Below are 13,607 nucleotides of genomic sequence, written 5' to 3'. Positions count from 1 at the left end.
CCACTGGATCACAGCCAGTCTTACGTTAATGAGATGAAATGGAGAGATTTCTAGGTCTTTTTCCACCTCCTACTTTCCAAGGCTGGTAATAATTGTAAAAGGGCAGTTTGACTGCAGTTTGTTCCTAACTGTTCAAGTGTTCATTCAAGTGAAATGAATCTGATATAAAACAAGTCCTGTGACACTGAGCACTCAGAATTAATAGAAGCCTTTTGAAGGTATGAAAGTAAGTGACAAACCAAGAAAATAAATTAAAAGTAGTCTGTGGTCTTGCTTTTGGATGTGTTTTTGCTTTGTTTTGTTGGAAAATGTAAGAAGAATTTCCTCTGAAATTAATTCCTCATGTTAATTATCTTGAAAAAGTTAAAGCCATCAATGAGAGGATAAGCAAGTCATCTGTTTTTTTTCAACTTGCATGTAAATGAAAATCATAAAAACAGCTGGATGAAGTCAGCCCAAAAATTTGTCTTTCTTAGTTTCCTGACTTTGACATTGGCTAATAGCAGGTGACTGAAGAAGTGTGAAAGAACAAGAAAAATACATAGTGACAGTTTTCCAGAGTCTCTGTAGCTTTGGCTAGTCATGGTTCAAAGATTTTTCCAGAGCCAGAGGAGGTGTATTTGTACACGTACTTTGTTTTGCTCTCAATGGATGTTTCAATGGAGAAAATTTGTTATGAGAATTTCCTCCAAAAGAATCACTAAAAGCATATAGTAACAGTGCATGCATTTGCTAACTTTTGAGTATGTGTTTTCAACTTGTGAAAATTGTGATCATTTCCATTTTTATGAGTAGATGAGTCTTGTCACCTTCTTCTATCTGAATATATGAATATCGTATGGAAGGGATTTAGAACTGTTGCTGTAAAATGTCACATAGAAGGAAAAACAAAAAGGAGATTATGGGGGAAGTAGGTCTAGCTTTTTATCTGCTAGAAGGTCTTCTGGAGATAAATGGAATTCCCTGATGTAGCAAAGGAGGCTGCTGTACTTGAATTGAGACCTGAGAGTAGTTCAGGGCTTGTTAAAGGTTACACTTCATCATCAGTTCAGATCAAAGTTGTTCTCAAGCCAGCAAGTAGAGCTGTTTGGTCTCTGACCAAATTTATCTATTTATTTATTTATCTATTTATCTTTAATTTACCTATTAAATAATTTTAAATTAAAAAGCAGCTATTTTGAAATCCTTTCTGGGAGTACTATCTCTTCCCTGGAGCCAAACAGTCATAAATGGGGAAATGGTAGATTATGTTCAGTAGTGCAAATCAGAATTCTTAGTATGTATCTTCTTAACGTCCATGTTTGTGTAAGGTGGAAGCCCTGGAGACCTCATTATCAGAAAATGAGATGATAAAACAAAATCCATTCTTCAGAAAAATAAATAACCCCCACACACACCTGTGAGGACTGGATATTTTTTCCCTTGTATCTAATAATAATAAAACAAGGCTTAAGGAGGATAAGCACACTTAATGCAAGAAAAAAAATCAACATTGCTGGATTTTTCTTAGCTAAGAAAAAGAACTGGAAATTATGGTCTTAGAGCAACCATGTCTTTTGAATGAAGGTATTGGCAGAAGTTGCTTCTTAAATGCTTTGAATTTAATTGAAGCAGTTTCCAGGTTGAGGCTAGTTATATTCTGCTGTAGAAGAAATAATAAAAGTAATTGGCTGGCCATTCCAAATCTCTCTGGATAGAAGAAGCAATTGAATGTCTTGTGGATGTTTTTCAGAAACTTCAATGGTTTACATTTGTGTGTGTATATTATCTACATACATGTGCACAGACTCTTGCTTTTCTAGCAACCGTTAGAGTGCTCCCAGGAGATGAGATCTCATAATGATCTCAATTCTTGTTGTAAGAATCAACTTTTTGAGTGAAGCTGCGTATACCTGCAACAAATTTAAATGTAGTGATCTTTAAATATGTTGTTCTTGCAATACCTGTTCTTTGTTATCAATTTGGTTCCAATCAGAGAAAATCCTTCTGGAGTCTAAGAGAATACATAATAGTACCAGCAGTCAACCATGACTCAGAGACATAACTTTCTGTGTGCAGACTAGTTTGTAGTTCATGTACCAGTTGTGAAGATGTAGGCAAACTTAAGTAAAAAATGGTTACTTTATTTTACCAAAAAGATGCTAAAAAAGTTAGAAAACACAACCTAAAATGTCACCTCTTTACTACTACTGTTTGAGAGCGAGGGGGAAATTATGTTCCTTTATATAATGTGTATACACATATAAAAATATTTTTTTTTTTTTTCCCCTCAAACCTTATCAGTGAGCCTACTTTGCTCACTCCCTGAATTCTGATAAGCAGAAGCAGCTGATGGAGTAGCTTGTACTGTAAACAAATGCAATGAAAGGACATTTTTTTAACTCCCTTTAAGGTAATTTTGAAAAGAATGCTTTAAAAAAAAATTATAGAGTGGCATTTCAAAATAAGAAAATAAGAGGAAAATAAAACTGAATTTGAGATTCTCATTACCAGAGGATCTTTGTAGCCCTTATTTGGGCAAATCAATAGGTCTGCGTACACCTATATGTGGTCTTTGTAGGAGGTTTTTTTGAAATGTAACCTAAACTTTTATGTTTCATGGCAGTATGTTTATCTGGGTCATATATTATGTGGTGCTAATTGAACTTCTTAAGAATATGTGAAGCAAAGAACAAAACAGCCATACTTCAAACTATGTTGACATCATGGGCATGTTCATCAACTCTGGATTAGCTGGCAATGTATACTCTAGTGGCATTTTTGTGACTTTTTTTTTTCTCATAATAAGGTCTTGTTTCCTGATAACGGACAAAGCTATTATTTTAGCTGTCAGCTGCAGTAGTGTATCATGTAATTAAAATAAGCTGTGCTCTACAGTCCTTCAAGAGAAATGAGGAGTAATCAAGCCTAAAATAGTGTTAAAATTTGTATACAGCTTTTGAAACATGAGTATGCTTTCAAATAAGTTCTTTTACATAGCTATATGCATGTGCTTCCCTGGAAGATGTGGGTTACAAGCACACACACCTCCTCTGGGAACGCGAGTGCCTTAGCTGCACACACCTCCTGTGGGAGACACTGGTGCTCCAGCTTCTGTGTCCCTGCGCTGCTTCCTGCAGACTAGTAACGTGCATGCTGGTGGAAAGCATGGTCACACTGAGATATGGGGCATATATGTTGCTCCCCACGATGCCTGTCCTTGCTGGGCACAGGCTCACCTCGGCATCTGACTAGGAGGCAGCTCTGTCTGGCCTAGGCAGAGATGTATGTGCTGCTGGTGCGGTGACTTTTGACAGTATCAAACCAGGTTTTGACTGCTGCGCTGGTGTACCCTCTTCTTTCCCCGCAGAGTTCAAACTTCTTTTATGCTTCCTGTCAAGTGGAGTCCTTTCTGCCCCATTTAATCTGGCAGAAGGGTCGTCTTCCTCAGTCCTCCTCTCAGTCAGTTTTGGGTATCCATTCACACGTAGTGTTTACACAGGCATTGCTGTTTCAGCAGCTGGCTTTATCCTTGACATTTTGCTGGGGAAGATGTGTGGGTTACCCAGCAGTAGATGACATACTTCTCTACTTACCTCACAAGATGGGAGTAACATGCTGCTGTATCACACATTTAGAGTACTTTGAGTCATCGTGTAAAGGAACACATCCCCCCAGCTAAGGAATATGTTTTGTTCTTCACAGACCACTTTCCAGGGTGGTATTTCAGCAGATACTGTTACTAGAAGTATTGACCATGCTAAATTGTAATCCGTTTCCCCAGGTTTGACTTTCACAGCAAGCCAGAGAAACAGAGGGAAGTATAGTAAAGGTTGTTTCTCTGACGTTTTCAGCCTGGCAGAATTGCAATTGCTTCTCAGATCTTTGTGGCCTTTTCCCCCCCTTGTGTTATTAAGTTTTCTTCTGGTGGGAACTTTGACTTTTGTATACTTATGCAGTCCTGAAATGCCAAGTTATCCTGGCAAAAGCATTACATGGTTTCAGTTTTTCCTCCAGTCAGGTTTATAAGTTGCGTGTGGACATGTTTTTAAATATACAGACAGCAGTTGTGACCAATCAGATGTTACTGTTTGCATGAAATTTGTGCTCCTGTCCAAAAGATCTGTTTATATTAAATTAGACTATCTCTCCTTCAAGAATAACAGATTCGCCTCCATGAATATCTACTTAGAGCGCAACCAAACCCTTCAAACACAGGAAGATGTCAATATCATTTTAGTGTCTATGAAGAAGTGATTGCCATCTAGCAAGGGGAGAATGTGTTCCCAAGATTCCTTTTAACCTCAGAAGATATCAGTGAGGAAGTTTTGATTGTTTCACTGTGTGTCACTGTACCCATCAGAGACTTCTGCTCTCTGCTGTCAATAGAACAGTGTTGAAACAAAACTGTTGTCCCTAACCACTATTCAAACACGTCCTGTACTCCAGCAGAACCTTAAGATAGCATCTGGAACTGCAGATGTCTGTCTGTCTTTCTTTTGTGAAAGCTCAGACTCAGCTTTCAGGTCTGTTTTGACTAAGGTAAACTTGCAAGAACTTCAAGTACTTGCTGATGTTTGCAAAGCTTCTGCTGTGCAGTCAGGAATTTGATACACCATAGCACATTAGTGTTAGGTGTCACTTATAAGCATTGTTTGATGCGACAGCTGCCACAGACTGTTCTAAAACTTGAAGGGTTTTCTTTACTGCAGTGTGTAGATTCTTCTAAAAGAAGTCTGGTCTGCTGAGCACCTTCCCCTAAAAGGAAGAGATCTGTTCAGAACCTATCTAGAAAGATGTGCATGAATTCAACCAGCTGTATTTTATGACACCTTATGAGCTTTGTAGTGTGTGTGGTCCAGTCATGGTGATAATTGCCTTGAAGTAATCATTGCAAACAGCCGGTACTGGACAAAGAAGCCCTTCCATCCACCTTTAGTGTCTAGGCTGATAAAGCTGATATTTCTCTCCTTGGCTCAGAAGCTTGCTTCTGCAGTCAGACAGCTCAAGTGTGTAACTGTTGGCAGAAAACAGTTTATGTACTACTGCATTATTCTTCAGGTACTGAGAAGTGTATGTGCGTGACATTTCTCTAGCGTATGAAGAGCCATCGTGTGCCTGTAATGATGAGCAGTGCCACCACTTTTTTTTACATTAACAGAGAAGAATGATGCCAAATTTCCTCTTTATTCAGGGAAATGGTTAACCAATGGAAGCTGATAGCTAATCTAAATTTTAATGAATATCTTTCAAGGGCCCTGGGCATGCTAGCAGATGGGCTGTATTGCTTCAGGCTACTGAATCATGAATAGGAAGTGTCCTACAAGCTGACTTCTGAGATTGAGGTCAACCTCTCTATTTAGTAAGAAGTGTCAGTATGAACCAGAGCCAGCTGGTTGTCAGAGCCCCATTTGGGCATATTTCGTATTTTCTCCTTAAGGAATTTGGGGCGTATCTTCTACCACTTCATTTCTGCACAGTGTATTGTCCTGGCTGCAGGACATTTTACACACATAGGAGCAAAATCCCTGTTCTCAGATTTCTGAATGTTAGGCTTAAGTCAGGTTGATCAGTAGTCCACTGGTTCTTCCATCTCGTGAGATCCATGCTGGATGACTCTTTGGATTAGTATTTTTCTCTTTAGTTCCGAGTTATGGAGACTGATTGCTAATAGGTGTGCTTTTTCATGAGTCCAGGTGCTGTACATTAGTTGTCTGATATGTACGTATGGCTTGTAGGGTTCATATTCCCTAGTGTGCAAGTTAATACAGGCAGTGTATTTTAGGGAAAACGAGTTACAGGTTAAGTGATCTCTCTCCTTGAACACAATCATTTTGCCTGAAAATAGGTTACTATTGCAGTCTCCTTTTCTGTCCTTCTCTGTGACAGTTCTTGAAAAAAGTAGATCAAATTAATAGAATGGAACTGAAGGAGAAACTTAGGCTGTGGAACGGATTTGAGTATACATTAGATAAGATAGCGTGCATAGTGGTTGGAAGTGATAGGAACAGGAGAGAGAAACCCTCTGATCTTGCTATGATCAAAACAAAAACCAGAAGGGTCTTGAGAGAGAAATGTACCATACTTTTCCTGTAGCTTCAGATGACAAGAAGCAAGGTAGCATTTTCTCCTAGGGATAGAACTGGCTCCTCCCAAGACAATGAGGAAGGAGATACCAATAGAAATGGTGACCTGAGAAGACAGAAGTGGACTTAGGAATGGGTATGTCGATGGAGAGACCCAAAGGGCTTGTCTACACCAGGGATAAACGGCATGACAGGAGGGGTGCAGATGTGGGGGTCTAGATTAGCTCTGGTGAGAGAGTTGGGGAGAGCAGAGGAAGAAAAGTAGCAGAACTGTTGAGTGCAGAGGGATGGTGATGACAAAATGGGGAGAATCAAGGTGATAGGAAAAAGGACAGGCGATGTCAGAATAAACATACAGCAGGACCTAGGGCGAATCACAGATAGACAAGAGTACAAGTTTTCTTTCCAGAGCCTGCACTATCTGCCATCTATGAAGCTGTTTGACTTAATTAAATGCAAAAGTGATATACTTCACAGGTAAGAGATGTTATAGTTAAGAGGGTGAAAATGTAATTTACTATTTTAAGAAGTGGTGTTAAGAAAGAGTCACATAATTTTTACGTTTGAGGAAGTTTAACAGTTAAACTAGCCAAATGTTTGCAAGCTGTGAAGAGCTTCAAAGGAATGGAAGAAAAGACTTAAGGGAAGGTTACTGGATTAAAAATGTAGAGAACTGAAAATGGTTATCGAACATGAAAGTACACACTGGATTTACATTCTCTAAGAGTATGCCTTTCTGCTTGTCTTGTAATCATTGCGCTCTAAACTTAGTCACTACAAAACTAGACTGAAAATATTTTTGAAGTAAATAGTATCAAGTTTCTACCCAGATCTTTCTTTAGGATATGAGAGTACTTTAATAAGTATTAGAAATGTTAATGAATTAAACTGGTACAGGCAATTTCCAGTACTGATTTTTAAATAAAAATGTGAATATATGATGCCCAAGCTATTCCATCGACTTGTAATAGGTCCATAGGATTCAGGGTCTCTAGTTACTGTTTTTCTGAGAGAATTTTGAACTCTGTAGCATTGGTGGTTTATATTATGGTTTGCTAATTAGCCACTTGACGTTTACATGCTGTTTTGGAAAGAGGAGTTTTATTTACATAAGTGATTTCTTCCTCCTGGGTACTTTCCAGCCAAAGTCTGTACTCTTCTCAGCTGGAAGGCAGACAGGTAATCATAACTACCAATTTTCTTCCTGCTGTTTTCTGACTGATCCTTCTATCAGATCCTCCATCTGCTCTGTGATACCATTCCCACAACTTGTCTCTGCCAGTTCTTCCTAGGTACTGTGTTTACTTGCTAAGTTTGATAGAAATTGTCAAAGCAATTGAATGGCAAGAAATTGTCATGCAGTAAAGTTTTTTTCAGTGCTCAAGAAAAACTAAGAAACTTCGTGGGACTGTGTAGAACACACATTAGCTGGATAAATCTGTTGAATATTCAGTTTCAAAATGGTTACCGAGCTAGTACAATATTGTTACCAAGTTAGTATCAGAATTTTTAAAAGTTTGAGTTTGTATAAGAGTTCCAAGTGGTACGATTTGCATCTTGTGTCATTTGTGTGGATGGAAGGACAAGGCTGCGTTCTCTTAGAATTACAGGTGAATTATTTAAGTCAAATATAATGAGGCAATGACTATTCTGAGTATTCCTATGGGCCTTAGGCTGTGGGTGAGACTCCAGACACATTTGTTGTATGATTTAGGTAACTTTGTGTCTATCCATAAGTAGAAACTTAATTTTCTGGAAAAAACAAGTTCATAATGAGTTTGGAAACAACAGAGCAGTTATTTCTAATAATGGCACTGACATTGTAATTTTGATGTGTAGGTACATTTGGAGATCTGGTGCTTCAGTTCTCGTGGCATCTCACAATGTGAACCTGTTGGGTCAAATACTATCAAAGATACTTTGCAAGTCTTACCTGGTCTCACTGAGTGGGAACAGTGATGTCTAAAATTAGCCCGTAGAATTGCTTTTTGACTGCTTTGGTTCCCAGTATTTTAAAGAAGTAATAAGTAATATTTCTGAGACTAGTCATTGTTACGATAACTTTTCATATTTCACCTTTTCCTGGCTGCTTTGTTCTAGGCATCCTAGAGGAGGATCGTTTATCCGGCCAAACAAGGCAAATTTTGGAGTAGATTTTCTTACTGCAGTAAAGGATCGGTACGGGTTGAATGATCAAGGTGTTCAACATGGAACAGAGAATACATTAGTATTTGGAAAGAAGACTGTGGAATTTGTTGGCATGGATTCTGTTGCAGAACAACAAAGGCAAGTGTAATATATGAAAATCTAAGATAGACTCTTAGCGATTGATTAGTCAAGTAGTAGTTCAACTGTAAGGAAAGGAAGCTGGCTGCCTTGCATATAATATTGTCATATCTCTAAAAGTAAGCCAAACTGCACTGTGGTGGAAGAGACAAGAAATCCTCCTATTGTGGCTTCATAATCTACCTGTTTTATGGATAGGAACTGGGATTATGTCATGTTTGTGTGCTCACAATCCTCATTTTGATTTCACAAAGTAGAAGGTGATGATATTTAGGGAGTAACGAGCAAGATAAATTATCATGATATTGTCAATAATTATACACATGCACGGTCCTTTTTAAATAGTTGGATTTTAATATTTTCTTAATATTGTACAGTGTTATTTCATCTTTGTTTACTCATCTCAGTAATGACTTTGTAACTAAGAGAGGGAAGGCATAAAGTCACTACTGCTAGCAAAGAAGTCTTTCGGTCAGTTCATGTCATGTTCATTTATCTGGAAGGGTAAGAAAGGAAGTAACTTAATGATGTGTAATAGATTGCAGTTTTAATGACCTCCAGCAGTAGAGAGGTATCAGTTCAGGAGGTGGCAATCTCATTTTGAGCTGATATTCCACAACTATTCTCCCTTTGTCTCCAAGAACATACTAAGCAGTCAAAAATACTCTTTTTTTTGTCTTTTTTTGATTAAGTGATACAACGAATGCTCAAATAACTTAGAACCTCTTGCAAAAAGTATTACAAGAAACCTGTTTAACTTGGAATATCTAATTAAATTCCAATTTTCATGGCTATATTTTGTCTGTTTTGTCACTCTTTTCAGTTGGATGAGGGTTGGTTGGGTTTTTTGGAGGGAGGGATTTGTGGTTCAACCAGACCTATTTTGTAGTAGCAATGTAAAGGCAAAAAACAGAGGAGATGTGTCTGGTTTTGGGTAAGAAAAACACTGATATGTAGCAATCTGCACATTGCTAATTCTAAAGGAGATGATATGTATGAAAAGGGTATTATTTAGTTGTAACAACCAGGTATTTATACAACGTGCCTACTTCTGTTTGAAGATTACTTAACAGAATGTTCTTTCTCCTTTAGCCAACTGAACCGACTGGTAGATATCTCAGTGCATGAGTGTGCAGTGAGCCATGCTGGTCAGAAAGAGGAAATCGGCAGAACATGTCCTAGTATCCTTTTTTGCTATATTACATGATACCACAAATAAAGTATATATTTTAGCATTCCAAGTGTTTACTTCAATGAATTATATTTGTTTCCTTTTATTAAAAAAAAGTTTAAAAATGCAGTTTGTATTTAGAAGCTTAATGCAATGATTACAGAGTTAAAAAGTAGATATCTGCAATTTTTGAGAGAGAATGCAACTTGTGGATAAAAATAGAAATTTTGTCATAAGTTGCTACTGTAAGTGCAATTTCAGAAGGCTCCAGCAATGGGTTGTTTGTTGTTTTTTTTTAAATTTAACTCCAGAGTAGATAACCCCATAAAAATCTAACTGATAATGTTCTGTAGGCACCAGACGTTTCCAATGTATAATAAATAATATATTCAATATAATGTGTGTCATAGCAACGTTGCAGAGGTATAAAGCAGGTATTACTTGTTCATTTATAAGGACTGGTAAGAGTTCCTGTCGATACAGGAATTAATCTATTTTAGGATCTGTAAAGTTAAGCTGTTTTATAAAACTCTAAGCCATTTCTGTAACTGAGCAGTAGTATGTCTTAGCCCAAACAAGTGTAATCTATTTCTGTTTATTTGATTCAAAAACAAACCCTAATTTTAATTTCTGAAAAAGGAAGTTCAGATTTGAGATAAGTTTCTTAATGTGAAATTTCAGATATCAGGCATATAAATCTATCAAAAAATCTGATATCATCTTGGGAGACAGTAACAGCTATTGCTTCTCAAGTTCAAAATCTGGAAACACTTAATCTCAGGTATAAATATTCATATTTGGGTTTCTGTTCCTTTGGGGTAGGGACAAAAAAGAGGAGGCTCTTTTAGATACGGGGACAGCTTTCTAAAGGTAACTGGATGCCTCAATACTCATTTTAGTGGGAGCTAAGTTTTTAAATACTTATTGTTTAAATCTTGTCCTTAAACAACTCGTGTGTGTGCTGTATTTTTCAGACATCCCTTTTCAAGGAAAGACTAGGACCCTAGGAGTTTAGCATCTGTATAAAACTAAATTCTGGAGAAGTGCTTGGGACAGATGGATGTTGACTGGAGTTTGTAAAATCAGAAAAATCACAGTTGTCTGAAAAATAGAATACAGATTTCAGCCATTAAACATTTACAGGGATTTAGGCATTTGTCAATGTGTTCTGCATAACAGATTTCATCATTTTAATGCAAATTGGCTTGTTGGCTAGGGAGACTGGAATAATGCATTATATGCATTATCTATGCATTATAGATTTTTACAGGGTGCTGTAGACTCTTTTAAGCAGTTAGACTGAAGGTAAAAAAAAGTTACTCGGAGTACTTTTATAGAAATGAGGAAACGAGTATAGAAACTTAGGTTTACAGCTTAATAAGGTGCCCTTATATACTTCTGTGACATCTAAGACAATTAATTCTCTTTTAAATTTTAAAGCTTAGTTTGCCCCAAGGCAGAACTGACTTAACGTTTATGCATCCGCTTTGCATGTGTGCAGTGAGTCAGGTTTGCAGCAAGGAGACCACCTTCACAGCAGACATAGCCAAATTTGCTGTGCGCATGTGCAGCAGGTCAGACTCTGCGGATACTTGTGCGCAGGGTCTGCATGGCACTGGCAGGGTGTGGGGACTCTGCTGGCAGATGGGCCCCTCAGAGGAAGCCAAAACCTTGAGGTGGCACTGCTGCAGGAGTTTGCCTGTGAAAGTGCAGTAGTAACACATCCTCATCACTTAAAAATCTCTCTTAGCATTTTTTAGTTAGGTTTAGCACTAGCTATCTGTTTGCCTTCTGGGTTTGCAAACCCGTTTGGGTTTTTTTTCATGAGCTTAGAGATTTTTTGCTACATAGAAAAAGTGTAAAGTAAATATATTTTCATTTTCTTTTAAAGTCATTCCAAGTGTCTTAAGACTTTATCTCTGGTTTTTATTATTGATATATTCTGACTGCCCAGGCAAGTCTTTATTTAGGAGCCCACTTTTGTTTAAGAATGATGCTTTACCAACAGTCATGCCAAACTAAAATATCCATAATGCTTTAACCCCACCTTAAGTATTCCAAAACCCAGTCTACTCCTGCCCTGAGATGATGCTGTTAAGGACTGTAAACTAGGGGAAAATCTCTTGTACAGTGATGACGTTGGAAAAGGAGGGAGGATGTTGTGAAGTAAAGCTGCAATTCCATCAAAACAAGAAAGAATTCACAAAATAATTTCAAAATAAAGAACATTTCCAGTATACACCTATACACTATAGCTATCACATGGCAGAATAATTTTCTGGTGTGGACTAGCACAGTAGATTAAAGTTTGTAAATAGTTAGCAGCCTAAACCACTAATTTTGAGAAGTTAATGTTATAGGTGCAACTTCAGGAAGTTTGTTTTATTGTCAAGGTTAACGCCTTCACTGCTGACTCTTCAAGTGGAGTTGTTCAGCTGTTTTGGAGGTCTTCCTAGTCATTGAAGACAGCAGCAGGGCAATAGGACTGAAGGCAGAAACCCAAAATAAGACTCTTTTTTTTTAGAGTCTTGGAGATCTGGGTTGAGATTAGCAGCTTCCAAAGCCTTCATTGTACAGTACGCATAATGTAGCTAAAACAATTGAAAGTGATGTAAGCTAAATTGAAATAAATACCAAGCTAATTTGATAAAAAAGTGACCCCAGTTTTTTTATTTGTTGTTATAGTTAATGTGACAAAATTGTATTTTTTAGAATAGTTGTAGATTTTCCATTTTCTTCAATATTTAGCACTGAACAGCTGTTTGCAACCTGGGTGCTATTTGTAAATCTAACTTTGCCTAGAGCGTATGTTCTCATGATTTATTATTATCAGCATGCATGAGAATACAGAGAATTTATATTAATTCACCTACAATAATTTTTTTAGCTTTTCATTATTGAGAAGTGTAGTCTAGACTGAAGGGTTTTCAGAAGTTATTTCTGATAAAATTGGAAAGCAAAATGGGATTGATGATGGAATCTGATCCTTATGACTACAAAGTGAAATATTCTGAATTTGTTTTTTATTGTTTTGACCTGTTTACTTGAAAAAAGAAATACGTTAGCAGGTAAGTCTGTTACTGATTTTTTGTGTGCAAGGAATGTTGGAAGAAGAATAGAAGTGATTAGCCATCCACCTGGCTCTCTAAAAGCTTGTTTAAATGGGGTTATTTAACCCATAAGTATGTAAGTGTAACTACAGTGATAGATTTTTATCATAATATGCAGGTAGATCGGATCTTAGGAAAGAAATAAAAACTTTTGTTTGGGGGTGAGTAATGAAAACTAATTTGAAGACTGCAGATTTGAGAATCTTTAAATAGCAATATAACGCTATAAAACAGTTAAGAGTGGATTTTACATCCTTTTGTTTTACTGGGGACTGGATAGTCCTGTAGGCTCTTTGTTTTCAATCGACACTAAGGAGTTTAAGCCCAAAATCTGACTTTGTTTCATTTAATAGTAATGAAAATCATTCTTTTCATATTCAAAATTTAGGGGAGGAAAAGGGGGGAAGGAGGCCACAGATGAATAACTATGCATTCATGAAGTAGGGAATTAAATTAGGAAGGAGTACATTTTAATATAACTAGACAATATTTTATAATATTTTAAAATATGTGACACCTTGGCAGTGACTTTTAAAATTTCTTTGTGTAAATTGTTTTTGTCTTTCATGCATAATTCCAAATTAGTCACTCAAATGCAATTATTCCTTATGCTGATAATTATTCTTTTTACACAGTGAAAACAAAATGAAATTTCCATCTACATCAACTTCTGTATCCAGTGTATTTTCAAAGTTGAGGATTCTGGCACTTAATCAAACTCAGATAACATGGACAGAGGTAATAACCTTTTGTGGTTTTATTTTTATTTATGTTGTTAGGTTTTTGAGGCAAGGAAAGCACAATGAACATTTATGCATTATGTTATTCTACTGAATGTAATCATCCTTAGAAAAGGTGCTACGGTGTAACTGTATTAGTTACATATTAATTAATTTAGTTCCTACATAATGTAGAAAGTTATATTGTCACAGGAGTCTAATAAGAAACATTTAACTTCATCCAGGTTTGGATTGC

The 13,607-nt window shown here is 36.9% G+C and overlaps 2 protein-coding genes across 2 annotated transcripts in view; both read left to right on the top strand.

The window, feature by feature from the left end:
- The window catches only part of GGPS1 (geranylgeranyl diphosphate synthase 1), a 407,079-nt gene that overhangs the window by 31,074 nt on the left and 362,398 nt on the right, over positions 1-13,607 (top strand). The gene's annotated exons all lie outside the window — the stretch shown is intronic.
- TBCE (tubulin folding cofactor E) overlaps positions 1-13,607 on the top strand; it is a 30,298-nt gene that overhangs the window by 3,563 nt on the left and 13,128 nt on the right. Inside the window, exons 4-7 of the mRNA XM_049831541.1 lie at positions 8,166-8,351; positions 9,444-9,532; positions 10,204-10,303; positions 13,268-13,370. Of these exons, the coding sequence (XP_049687498.1) occupies positions 8,166-8,351; positions 9,444-9,532; positions 10,204-10,303; positions 13,268-13,370 (478 nt within the window). The remainder of the gene's footprint in view (positions 1-8,165; positions 8,352-9,443; positions 9,533-10,203; positions 10,304-13,267; positions 13,371-13,607) is intronic.

This window comes from Accipiter gentilis, chromosome 28 (assembly GCF_929443795.1).
Source record: "Accipiter gentilis chromosome 28, bAccGen1.1, whole genome shotgun sequence".
Taxonomy (NCBI): Eukaryota; Metazoa; Chordata; class Aves; order Accipitriformes; family Accipitridae; genus Astur; species Astur gentilis.
The sequence above is the reverse complement of the archived record's forward strand: the minus strand, read 5'-3'. Positions and strand labels throughout refer to the sequence as shown.